Source organism: Macrobrachium rosenbergii, chromosome 25 (assembly GCF_040412425.1).
Source record: "Macrobrachium rosenbergii isolate ZJJX-2024 chromosome 25, ASM4041242v1, whole genome shotgun sequence".
In the NCBI taxonomy this organism is placed as follows: Eukaryota; Metazoa; Arthropoda; class Malacostraca; order Decapoda; family Palaemonidae; genus Macrobrachium; species Macrobrachium rosenbergii.
The window spans coordinates 11,696,650-11,711,001 of record NC_089765.1 but is presented as its reverse complement, the minus strand read 5'-3'; the positions used below and the strand labels follow the sequence as shown (position 1 = coordinate 11,711,001).

Genomic DNA, 14,352 nt, shown 5'->3' with positions numbered 1-14,352 from the left:
ACTGCAGAACAGTCTCCCTGAGGATGTCGTGCAATTGGAACTTCAAAAGTTCAAGCGAAGACGCAATGCAGTACTACCCTAATGCTGTTCTCCTTGCATTTTAATACATTTTTATTTATTGATTAATTTATTTTTTTCTTTTTAATAAGTGAGATCTCTTCTCTCTGTATTTCCCTTTACCTTCTGTTACACCTTTTGAATGAACACCATAATATTCTTTGGAATCTTGAATTTCAAGTCAATGGCCCCTATGGTGGGCTTGTTCCATGTGAATAAGGTTCATCTTCTGAAAAATAATAATATAAAATTATTGACCATCAAATAAAAAAAAAAAGTTAGATGTGCCAAATCTGTAACTTACCAAGGTTTCATCATCCGGTACTCTCGACAGGAAGTCAAGTACCTCGTTGTTTACCATAGAATGTGGCCGGAACAATTTGCGTGAGAACTTATTTACACCCCACATCATGACCAGGTAACGGACAGGGATGAAATATAAAACAACCGTCCCCACAATCAGCACCAATATCAGCAACCACGATAAAAATGGCACAGAGAAGTTGAACGTGCTGTTGGAAGAGAATGGTAGGGTTTTGCTTTTAGAATAATTGACACAGTATGATTACAACAATGAAATAAATGAAACATCGCCCTCAAAAACGACAAATATTCCTATTACTCATTATTAAATAGGCTACAAAAATAGATGCTGTAACTACTATCTGAAATAAACTAAAGCTTAACTTTCAACTTTAATTTTGTACTTTAACTTTAATTTTAAGTTTAGGATTAACACAGTACAAGTGGAAAAATTAAAGAAATACAACATTGTCCTCAAAAATGACAAATAGTCCTACTACTCAATATTGAATAGGCTACAAAAATAGATAACTACTAATGTTTGAAAGAACTAAAGCTTAACTTTGACTTTAATTTTGTACTTTAACTGGAAGAAACTAAAGCTTAACTTTACAAAATACTTCATCAAAATCAACAGCAGTCATCTGTACACAAACACTTGACTAACTGCACTGTGGGGCCAAAGTTACTCATTACTCTGAAAATATTAAATCCTTTTCTCACAAAAGTCTATATAATAAAATACTCTTCATTTATTATATATCAAAATACCTGAAACAAAATATTCTTAGTGGATTCTTGGTCAAGATAATGCTTAGGCCAGGCTTAGTTAAGATGTTGTCAACACTGTGCTTACCACCAGACTTTTGTGAAATAGGTGACTACTAAGTTTAGTAAAATTAAAGGAAACTGATAGCATTCTAGAACTTGATCAACAGACATTCATGAAGTTAGGTATTTACATAAACCAAACATGGTGTCTAATGGCGATTCTTTCTAGAATGTACCAACCATAATTTTTTAAATAATAAACCTGTAACTGACCCCACATGAGACAAGAACTTTCCCTGGTCAAATCTCCGAATTCAGACAGACAGGCCTATGGTAGAACTGAGTGTTCCATTGGTCAAGATTGTTCAGTACAACCACTAAGATAGCATCAGGAATAAGCAGTGGGGTTAAACAGAGGTATCAAGATTGAATGTTGGACAGTTGCAGGTGACAGCTGCCTTAATCTGACAACTTTCTAACCTTCAGATACCCTGTTATCTCTGTAGACTTCAGATACCCTGTATCTCTGTAGACTTACCTGTGCAAAGACACAGAGAATTCCACAAAGAGTTCTATTTTGAAGGGACTATATGGGGTTCAAAACAGAAAAGAAAAAGTGCAAGAGGTCAAAACAGGGTAGGAAATTTTAGGAATGCTCCTAAGCCAATCAGCAAATGTCTTTATCTCGTGCATGTGGCCACAAGTCAGCCGTGGTTACAAGCAGTCATTTCTCTATGATGAACAGAATATAAATAATATTTAATATGTAAGTCAGGGAAGTTACAGTACATCCGTGGATTTCCTTCTAGGTTATTAATAGACTTCTGTTGTATTTATGCCCAAGTAACTGGTATATTTTTATTTATTGGGGCATGACTGGGATGTTTTTTCATATTGGTGTGTTTACTGAGAGGCTAGATTTATTAGCCTTGTGCCTGTAGTTGTTTGCGCCTGTTCAGTCTTTTGCTAACAGGAGGCTAGGTACCTTTGGGTAGTGTGTTTACAGTTTAGTCATATATTGTACATCAGCAATTTCCTGTGATTCAGTAACACTTGATCGACATGTAGTAATTTTATACTTCCAGGTAACTTCCACTGTGCTGAGCATCTTTGACCATGGGTCAATGAGTCTGATTGTTACTCTTGTGTGTACTGATTATAATACAGTAATCATGTATAACTTCAAGGGTCACACGAGATGTCTAAGATTGCCAGGCAAGTCCTGAAATGCCTATGAAGTTGCAATAGACTAAAGCACTTTCATATTGTACTTCATATGCTTGGCTTGCCAACTGGTCAGTGTCTCAGTGGAAAGAGTATGGAAGAGGAAACGTCAAAGGAATTTCCCTGAGTTTACCTTAGACACTTCCTCTTCCATACTTCCTACTCAGAGAAACCTGAGCCACTCTGTTGCACTCCACTTTAGCCTAGTTGCTGCTTCACTACCTATGATCCAACATGATGTCTTGACTCCCAAGCAGACCAGAGTGGGTCAAGCAGAGTTATCACCTCGGTGGCAACGACCACTGTCACTTGTATTAACTCGGCTTTACCAGCCGAGTTATGGAGCAATGGTTGGAGTGTTAGAGTACAGACACTACCCTACATGTGAACATTCAGAGATATGAACAAACGTGATTGTAAATTAATATTGTGTTCTGTAAGAAACAACTATATTATCATCACAATTTATTTAGGTTTTATATATCATTCATACTAATAAAGTACTGAACTCTAAAAAACAGTACTATATGTTCAGTGTACAGTACTGTATTGCATTTTAGGATGAGAAAATGTATAGTACTGTCTTGACTTTATATCAAACTGTACTTAAATAGGCATGAAGACCAACTTACGAACAATCCAAGCTACAAATGGCTGTTCGGAATACAACTCGTTCGTATACAGGAAACCCCCTGTATTCGCGTTCTTACGATTCGTGGACTCACCTATTAGCAGATTTCTCTATGGAACATATGAGGCTATCGTCGAGAAACATGCCAAGCGACATCCTGGGTCAAAGTATTTTTTAATTTAATTTATTATATCTTAAAAATGGCACTTGGCATGTTTCTCGACTGAAAAGCTCACATATACACATTATTCGTGGAAAATTCGCCCAACCATGGTATTTTTCACTGAGAAATATTCACTAATTACTGTATTTTCATGACTAAATACATGTCTTGTGATAAAACTATGAAAGTACTCAAGTATAAGGGTTTATTTTGTGTCTGAAAAATCAATATAGGCAGTTCAAAGTGTTTTTAGAGGGGTTTTAAGTGTTTACTGTGTAGCGTAATGTCTGTAAATTGGATTTTAATGTACGGCAACTCCAGAGCAAAGGTGCAAGCAGCATCTTGACAAAAGATATCAGACAAGAGAGTAGGCAAGGGCTTAAAAGTTTATTCAGGGTTACTGCTGGTCGACTGTATGTTTTTATTTTTAAATTTTGCATGGTCTGCTGACCCTCCCCAATGTCAACTAACGACTTTCGTACTAATACCACATGAAGTTTAAATACATATGGGAACAAGTAAGCTTTGCTCTTAAACATGAAAAACAACTTATGGTGACAATATTACCAAGAATCTGACAGTAAAGCAGCCCTATTGGTCAATGATACACTTAACTAAAGACAAAAACATTTACAAGGTGTTATTGTGATAGTAAATATTATATGAAAGCTTAAATGATCTTTAATTTAAGAACCCTGTTAGTAAAAATAATATCAATGCTTACTAATACTGAACAATCATGCAATAACCCCTGTAACAGTTACAAAACAGGAAACAACTGTATTTTCTGCTTCGATGACCAATGTCAGTCATTTTCTCTGGTTCATGATGGTACTGTTACCAATGAAGTTCTGCCTTCAAATCAACACCTCAATTACTTTCACTTACTGTAGGTTTTCAGTAATGTTATTCTAAGGAGAAACAAATCCACAGTCATGTATGGATACATATATTTAAAAATCAATCTCTACAGAGAGCTTTTGGTAATCTGTTTGATTTCCCTTTTCAATCTCAATTACATCAACTGGATTTGTTTCTCCATTTCAAGAATCATGCTTCTGTGAGTATATTTTTTAAATGTTATTGTATGTATACTGATGCAAAATTTGCTTTTAAACAATAGTTGAAACAGGAACCAAGATCCTAGAATAATATACAGTACTGCAGCGTACTTACTTTTTACAGCTTTCACATAGAGAAGCAATATATCCTATTGCATTCTGGACTGTTAATGTTACTTCCTGTATAACCTGTAACCTCTCCTTCAGTGTTTTCTTCTCCTCCTGAAAAGTTTACAGAGCGGTTAAATGTGATCATTCTGGTATATAGAGGTGAACGATAAAATATCCTTTACTACATATATATCAAATAAACATCAAATGTAACAGCAATTCACAATATCAACAACTGCAAAAAATACATAACATTATTTAAGAGGCCTCAGAGAAAAAAAAATCTTGTGCAAATGGAAGAAGCATAGCTACAAATCACTGTACAGCAATTTCAGAAGCAACCAGCCAGAAAGTAGAGCATTTAACAAACTCCATTATAGAAAAGGAAAAAAGTACACTGATATTTCTAGACCTCCATAGCCTGTATATTGACAATAAGCTCTGAAAATAGATCACATGCCTAACTGATATTGAACTGTATCCTGAAAGGCAATGCAGGCAGAGTTAAGTTGCAATGATAACAAATACCCTTGACAAATAATTAACATTACAGGGTAAATAGCAAATTTACCTACTGCTGTAACATTACATAAAATGCTTCACCTCTCAATACCTATGGTTAAAAATGAATCTTATACTGAGCATACATAACCACTATGACATAAGGCTTGTCCACAGGGTTTCCATGACTTGAGGTACAGTATTTCAGCAAGGTCAACTTGTTGAAAAATAGAAAACAAAATTTTTATGTGGTATGAGCTTTTCCTCAAGGGGGTGTAATATGCAATAAGCATGTGTAGAAAAGGCCACTTCAAATGAAGATGAACCAATCCTTTAAGATCTTAAATCCCCAAGGGTTAAAAACTACACTCTTGTAATAAAAATAAGTATTTTTCACATGAATTGTGTCCAACTATAATCACATCCATATGTTGTGATGGCCACCAGTCTTTGTCAAACAGAAGAGGGTCCTCTCAAAATACACGAGCCATCAGAATCCTAAGATATCTCTCAACAATGCTTCTCATTTCTTGTATAAACTGTACGAGAGGCAACAAGATTTGTGGGGCTGGGAGAGGAGCAATCACTATATAAATGATGTGTTTGTATGACAGAATTATTAGTATCGGATAAAAGACCCTCTTTGAAACACACCCCATGGTAAGGAATGGCAGTTTGTATGCCAGTGGGCTTATGCTACACCTCGACTTGGCAGTTAAATTTCTTTGTTTCAGCAAGTAAATCATAAAGCAGCTGACCAAAGTTCATTACCCCAACTCTTTGGTAGTCCAAGCTACAATTCACAAGAGGTGAGTGCACCCTAGCGCCACTCACCTTTAGCATATAGTAGAGTGGCCTACTAAAACATTGAGATAATAAATGAACCCTGGTCAACTGTTTTATGGAACAGAATACAGAATTTGGGCCAAAGGCCAAGCACTGGGACCTATGAGATCATTCAGCGCTGAAACGGAAACTGTCGGTAAAATGTTTTGAAAGGTGCAAAATGAAGAAAACCTTGCAGTTGCACTATGAATCAACTGTTAGGAGAGGGTGAAAAGTAGGATGAAAGAAAGAGAATATGAACAGAGTTACAGTAAAAGGAATGAAAGGGGTTGCAGCTAGGTGCTGAAGGGATGTTGCAAAGAACATTAAGTGATGCCTACAGCGTACCAGTTGAGGTGCACTGACTGCACTACCTCACACAGGACAGGTGCTTTGTGATTTACCTGCTGAAACAAAGAAACTTATTATTATTATTATTATTATTATTATATTATTACCACTGAACATTTGTGAACCAACAACTTAAAGCTGAACTGTGTTACAATACAGTATTAAACAACAGTTGGCAAAAACAAATCTTTACTCTACAATACAGTATAACTACAGGAGTACACAAAATCTAGCAAAAAATTGTCTTGTCTTACTGTACATTTCTTAAAATAGTCCTGAGAAAGCCATTAATTTCTGTAATGTAGCTTAATTTAAAGCACCTTATATAAAATTCTACACTTACAAATTCTTGTTGTAGAGGAAAACCCTAATGAAGTATAAACCGGGTGTTGTGGCCAATGATATTCCAACCAGAAATCTTTGATATAGTGTTAAGTCACAGAGTGCCTAATAGAATGTTCTAATTTGATGTAAATGTATTTTAGTCTGGCTATCTCCAACACAGTCACAAATAATGGTTCATGAAGAATATATCAGCAGTCTGTAAGTTCTGAAAGCCAAATATGTCCATCATGATTGGAATTTTGGACTCTTGGAATGTTGTTGCATAACATACTTTATGCCTTTCGAGTCCAACATGAGCACTAACAGGCCTGATAAACCATAGGAATTAAAGGAGAATAGAATGGAATAGAATTCAGAATTTAGGCCAAAGGCCAAGCACTGGGACCCATGAGGTCATTCAGCGCCGAAATGGAAATTCACAGTAAATAAGTTTGAAAGGTGAAACAGGAGGAAAACCTTGCTGGTGCACTTTGAATTAATTTTTAGGAGAAGGTGGAAAGTAAGATGGAAGAAAGAGAATGTGAATGGAGGTACAGTAAAAGGAATCTAAGGGGTTACAAGGGACCTTAGATAATGCCTAAAGTGCATTGCATGAGGTGCATTGACGGCACTAACCCCCCTTACGAGGCCATAAGAATTGGTGAAAAAATCTCCCGTTCTTTAGCTTTTGACTTTTTTCAGATCTTCACATCCATCAGGTAAAGTTATGTGCCAACTGAAGTGGCCAATATGGGCACTGAACCCAGGTGCATTAAGCTTCTATGATTCATCAAACACAAGAGCACACAACCCAAAATTAAGCATAGTCTACTGCAAGCTTTAAAAATGAGCATTAGATCAACTGGGCTTAACATAAATCCGGGAGGACAAAGAACTGAGTCAGGCTAGTAAAGCAATGAGAATGTAAAAATTCCATCAATCATATTACACCAAATTAGCCTGAATGCTTTCCTCAAGATGTATACAAAAAACAAAAGTTATATGAACAACATTTAGCAGAAATAATGTTTAGAGCAGAATAAAAACGTAATATTTGACTGGGAATTTACAAATTAAGTTTCAAGCAGTCATAACAGAATAATGAAAGGTCTAATAAAATGCAGATGAGAGACAGACCGGTCACTTGCCAGAACTGTATGTAGTTTACAAATGTTTTGATCACAGTGTCAGATAACAATGCATCTTCATGAATGGGAAATCAAACGAAATTAACAATCTGACACAAGGGATTTTTTGCAATGTGACAATCCATACGTACAGACACCACCCTACTTACAAGGGTTACTGTACTCTTCACACCTATTTAAGTAGAGTATATTATATAAAGTCAATACAGTACATACTGTATGTTTTTTATCCTAAAAAAAGAATTCACTGTACAAACAGCACTGTATTTCATAGAATAGCTGCGCAGAACAAAATCTGAACTTACGGGTGGCAAAGGGGAGTGCTCTGACCACAATTTTAATTTGCGATCCCGTTTGCTTGTACAGCACTGTATCTTTGAATGCTTGTAAGTCGAATGTTCGTAAGCAGGGTGGTGTTTGTATTGTAACATAAAAGTATAATTATTATTGAGAAAGCTAACACTCGCATTTAAGACTGAATGAAAATTCAATAGGTTAACCATCTGCCATCTGAATTATTCAATAAGACTCTACTATAATGAAATATGGTCATCAGAAAATCGATGAACCTGGTTAGTATAAGAACACACTCTGCCTGATAATCGTCAAGTATACATAATACATAGCCTGTTTTAAGAGAAGAAATAATGATAGCCTAGTTCACTTTGGCAAAGGCTAATACATGGCAGATAAGCAAGGTCTATCTTTTACGGTTAACTTATTAAAAAAATATACTTTTCTAGAACTAACCATATTTAAACAAAAGAATATATTACAGAGGATATTTACCTGAGAACTGACATGAGAAACCTTGAACATAACAAAACAAGATACTACACAGAACTTTTACTAGCCATCGTAATGACACACAAGCAAAGAACGAACTCGGTTAAACACACCGGACGACCTATCAGTTAGCTAGCCTAAGGTTCCTCTGTGGGAACTCCTTCAAGGAGACAGATAGATGCTTGCTGGCGCTTGAAGCTGAAGCACTTCCTGGCTGTTGCTTTTACAGCTGACCTTGGATTTATTAAATTTATTGTTTTACAGCATACAGTATACTACAATGAAATTTACAGATATCCAAAGCAGGAGTTTATAACCCAGCAACAGGCAATAGGCTAATTTTGCTTCACAACCTATTGCAACTAGTAACTGAACTATTCCCCAGACTCTTCTTCATCTCAGAAAATGTATAGTAATTACAGCATCAACTTGATTAGTGCTAAATATCAAGCAATGAGCAATGGGATTTTAAAACTCATGGCAACCCATCCAGAAACATGGCTGACAATTTACTGTTAAGTGGTTAGGCTAAGCTGCATTGAAAACAAATTACTTCTAGAAACACCATCGCCAAAGTAAATAAGAAATAAGGCCAGGTAGAAGATCCTGAAAAGTGCATGCTATGTACAAGGTATGTACAAAGATACTGTTATAAACTGATGATGTAAATAGCCAGCAGAATTAAATAAGCACCAAGGGTTAAATTAGAAAGAGAAAATGTTCTGAATTCGAATGAAAAATGAGTAGGAATTATATGAATGAAATCTCCATTGTAAATGGAGAAAATAAGCTTTCAGTTTGCAAGTAACAGTGAGTTCCACTAAGCAAAGACATAATCGTTGCGTATAAATCAAGTTTCACGCCATAAAGGTGTAAAACAGGTAAAATCCTCACCTCATGCTTTTCATAAGTACATTACAGCTGTTTTTATCCAGTAATTAATCAATTTCATCACATTTATGCCCGAACCGATTAGGTAGACATCTGAACTGAATGACTAGCAACTGGAAAAACCTAAACAAACTTAGGGTTTAAAGTTCCTTCTTAGTACAGTACTGCATTTCCACCATATATGTACCAAGTTTATAACTTAAAAAAAAAAAAAAAAAAAAAAATTAAGTGATTGCTTGGTATTCACTAGTTCTCCGGATATCTCATGATATTTTACTTTCACTGCCAAGATTTACTTTCTGGGCTTTGCTGAGCCACCTCAAAACTAAAAAAATTTGTTTCATTGCATCTACAGTGGGTCAGATCATCATTTTACTATTCCCACATCGAAACCTATTGTATTTATATATTACAAGGTCTATGAAGAAATGAACCAAAATACAAATATACCATGTATCTGTAACCAATTAAACATTAAGTGGTGAGATTATCAGCTGACTGAGGTTAGCAGTATGCCAGTGAAAATAAAGTATTTAAATCTTTTTAGTTTTGCCTAACAATTGATAGTAATGGATACACAGTAATTTCTAAATAATTTCTAAATAACATTCTTGACTATATTTAATCCAGACTTTACAAGGCAAGGACTAAGGTACCTAGGGCACTATGCTTTTTAGTACTGTTAGACCTTAAAAAACACATTTCCTTTTGACATTCTTGACTTTATCTGCACCTAAATAATGACCCCTGCAAAAATGCATAGGCCTACTAGTGTGTCTGTCACAGTGACATAAGAAAAGGATTCTAGAAACAAAACCAATATGTTATTAACACAGCTTATTACAAAGAACATGAGAGTTCATCTGATAATGAGGCTGGATATGGTGCCTGAATTCACTCTTCACTTATCGACGTGGTCTAATTTCCAGAGTCTACGTCATTAGACTAAACAACAATTCGTGTTACTGAAGAGAAGGGATAGCCTGACACTTCATTTTGGGATATGGAATATAAAATTTAGGCCAAAGGCCAAGCACTGTTAGAACAGAGGTGCAGTAAAAGGAATGAAAGGGGTTGTACCTAGGGGCCTAAGGAACCCCGCAAAAATCTAAAGGGATGCCTACAGTGCACTGCAAGGGGTGCACTGATGGTACTAGCCCCCTACAGGGACACTGCATTTTAGTTTTGTTCAGACAGCCATAAATTTATTTAGTCTTTTATGAGGTTGTATTTTTAAATTTGCATTTTATAGTCTATAATACTGTACTGGAAAGATCTTGATATTATCAAAACAGTATATAGTCCCTACCCTCAAGCCTAGACTAACCTAGCATGGCTATACTCAATATAAATGAAAGTTTGATGTCTATTATAAGGAATTCTAACTATACTGAGTCCTTTTTTTGCACTCACAGATCTCCTACTACAGTATAAACTATATGTTGAAGTTCTCTCACAAGTATGTACTATATTTCCTGCAACATAAGATGCACCAGAATATAAGAGGCACGTATAACTTGGCAAGATATATTTAGAAATTAACAATCCCCATTTCTGCAAGGGTTTATTGACATCACTGTTTTTCAAAGAAAAGTCACACATTAGTATGGCTGATGAAGGCACCAAGTTTTGTTTGTGTAAGGTATTATTGCCAGGCTGCCTTGTATCTACAGCAACATGGCAATAATCTCGCAAATTTTACTCTAAATTTTGATTCTGAAATTCAACTGATGATTCCAGTTACTGGAACCCCATATGTCCTACAATCATGAGAGACCACTGTGGGAAACCAGTGTTTTCTGGTGGAGGGAAAATACTGTACAAAATGAAATGGGCCTACAAGAGGAAATTTAACCCAGCCTATTTCTCCAAGTTCTGACTCTGATTAAGGTAAGGTTCATGAAAGTTTTGTAGTGTGGTACATCTCTAACGTAAACCATAATCGTATTCTGGAGTTGATATAGTGATTTTCATATGTGTGTGTTTTAAATGTTTCTGGTCCTTTTTTTTTTTGTTGCGAATTAGTAGGTCCACCTTTTATCCTACAGCTTGGTAGACCACAATGGGAAACCAGGGTTTTTGGAAAGGGGGAAATACTAAAAGAGTGAAATGCATGTACTGTATATGTTCCAATATGTTCATGATACTTCTGCAAGCTCTGATTAAGATCAAAGTTTGGTCAGGTTGGGGGTTTAGGTGGGGACTTTGCCCCCCCCCCAGCTAAGTAAGGCTCTGGAGGACCTAGCCCCCTAGTTTTGGTTAGGCTGGGGGTCCAGGAGGAGCAGAGCCCTCAGTTAGGTGAGGAGCTGGCCTTCAAGTAAGATGGACGAGAGAGAACATGAGCAGAGGTAAAGTACAATGAACGAAAGGGGTTGCAGCTAGGGGCTTAAGGAAGGGACGCTACAAAGAACGTTAAGTAATGCCTACAGTACACCGCACGAGGTGTGCTGATAGCACTAATCTCCTACAGAGCAACCTTTCATAGAATGCCATGTCCTGACCTAACCAGACCTTACCCTCCTAACCTCATGTAGGGTGCCATGCCCTGACCTGGCTGGGGGGGGGGAGCCCTGTGGACCCCCAAAGTAAAACTAAACATCAGAAACATGGGGTAAGCTTCTGTTACCCTTCCAAACCCTTATGGGTATGAAGACACAGCTAGACGGCCGAGTGATTTTTGGATAATTTGTTCTTAATAGGCTTAAGCACATCTTCCTGTGGCAAGAAATAAGGTAGGCCTATTAACATTAAAGCCTAACCTTTTAAAATATGAGAGAGGGCCTACTTTTATGGGACGTTACTCGAGATACATGTAGCTTATATCCATTTGAAATTTAATGACAAAATAAATAAAACAACGTTCTGTATCAGCGCATAAATAAGAAATATGAATTTAATTTCTGGCAAAGGCCTCGATGTTTGTGATTTAAGGTATTCCTATGCATTAGCTCCGCACGGACTGTATGGAACGGTTCCGCAAATACAAAAGTCATCAGGGGCCATATGTTCAAGACGGGAAATATATTAAAGGAACCATGCTAACCTAACTTAACCTAACCTAGCAGGCCTGTTACTTAGCCGGGGGGGGGGCTCCGGCCCCCGGTGAAGGAATCTCCACTTTTTATAAAAGTTCCCCCATAACAATGCACACGCGCGATGGCAAAAATATAATCCGTTCTGAGGATAATTACAGGTTCATTTCAGTCGAGCAACAAGAAATAACGGCAAATTCTTAATAAGCAAACGAAACATATATATGTAGCTTAGGTTATGTCAATTTGAAATTCAGTGACAAAACCAATAATATGAGTTCATTTTTCAGTTGTCATCGGACCAGGTCGGTCTTCAGCGGCCAAATTGGGTCACGTAAAAGGGGAGATGCTAAAGGGGTTCCTTTTTTTTTTTTTTTGAAGGTCTTGTTTCCACTGGGTCGTGTTCCTACAGTAAGGGGCCACTCCACAAACACGCTAATTAAACCGTCACTGAAATCTCTCTCTTTTTTTTTTAAGTTTTTACCTTTTTTTTCACTTTTAAATCACCACCTTTTAATTTTTGTTGTTACTGACTCGACTGAAACAGTGACAGTTTCTGCCTTTGGCAGCAGTAATAGTAGTAGTAGTAGGTGGGATTTGCCTTTGAAACGGCTCCCTTTCTCGTTTTATTCCTCCTTTGTTTGTGTTTAAGTTTTTTTGCTTCTGTAAAGCCCTAATCCTTTTATAAATTCTTTCCTATTTTCAGTCTGCAACGCTTCCCAAGTTAATATAATTCTTATTTATAACGTTTACATTCCTATACGTCGTCATCTTCTTCTTTCAGTTTTAAAAAACAAATCCCTCATCAAAACGGATATCTGAAGAACAAATAAATCATAAAATAATGAAAGCTTCCAATGAAAAGGCTATTCAGTCATGTATGATCAAAACTGACACCTTCACAAGTTAAGTATTCGCTAGCTTCAGCAGATTTCACCACGGATAAGCAATGCTTATTTTTTCTTTTTCATTTTAACTGTTCATCATTACTTAACTCACCTTCAAATGCACATCGAAATGTCACGAAAAAAGTTTTGAAAATATTGTCTCATATTTATATTTGTTTTTTACTGAATGTTAAAAAAATTGGATGTTCACTTGGTAACTTTGCGCAAACACTCTTGGTTGGCGTGTTCGTGCTAAGATTCCTTTCGTTTCCGATCATTTTTTTTATCAACTTTCGTATTCCTCTTTTAATTCAAAGTGAAGCACGTTTCAATTATCATTTCCCCTTGGTGTAAGTTATTCTCAAGGTACAGTGAATTCGATATCAAGCGATATTTGGGCCTTCACATTTGATATACAAACATACATACAAACACATATATGTATATATATACATACATCATACATACATATATATAAATATATATTATATATATATATATATATATATATATATATATATATATATATATATATATATATATATATATATATATTCACAAACATCACTTGATATCAAATACTCTATACCTTGAGAATAACTTACACCAAGGGGGAATGATAACTGACAGGTGCTTTTGTGCTTCACTGGAAATTAAAAGATGATATGAAAGTTATGATGAATATATGCATATATATATTATTTACTTATTTATATATTATATAATTACTTGCCCATCTTATAGTTCCCTATCCACCCTTAAATAAAAACAATTGGAATTAGCATAAACTTCTCAATGCCTACTTAAGTTTTATTTTTCGAAGGAGGTGATCAGAAATCATTACCATGATTTTTTTTTAAAGGAAATAAAATCACTTTAACACACTGACCTTACAAATTTAACATCATATAGGCATCAAATCAAGTGACTATACCTAGACCTCAGTGTACTGTACTGTATTGTAGCCTAAGATAGTAAACACTGTTAAACAATTACTGTACCTTGGTGAAGAAACATTTATTTTGGCATTGGTAAATGTACATCTGAACTCGACAGATGTGTGTAAAATGAGGTAAGATAATTTCTTACTAACTTTGGTATGAAAATGGTAAAGATCTGTCCTCAGTGTCTAACCTGGGGTGGTTTGGGTCACACCTGGGAAACAGTGGGAAAGGTTTCCTTCTTCTATTTCCTATTTGGGATTCAATGCTTTCATTGGAAAGGATTTCCAAAAATATAAGACAAATGCAAAGGTAAGAGGTTAGTGTAGCCATCAAAGTTCATAA

The 14,352-nt window shown here is 35.9% G+C and overlaps 1 protein-coding gene across 27 annotated transcripts in view; it reads right to left on the bottom strand.

Annotated features, from left to right (window-relative positions):
• The window catches only part of Mctp (multiple C2 domain and transmembrane region protein), a 1,033,178-nt gene that overhangs the window by 14,642 nt on the left and 1,004,184 nt on the right, over positions 1–14,352 (bottom strand). For all 27 annotated transcript variants that reach the window (XM_067126836.1, XM_067126837.1, XM_067126839.1 and 24 more), the window contains 2 exons: positions 4,326–4,432; positions 362–569 (listed from right to left, as the gene is read on the bottom strand). In XM_067126836.1, the coding sequence (XP_066982937.1) occupies positions 362–569; positions 4,326–4,432 (315 nt within the window). The remainder of the gene's footprint in view (positions 1–361; positions 570–4,325; positions 4,433–14,352) is intronic.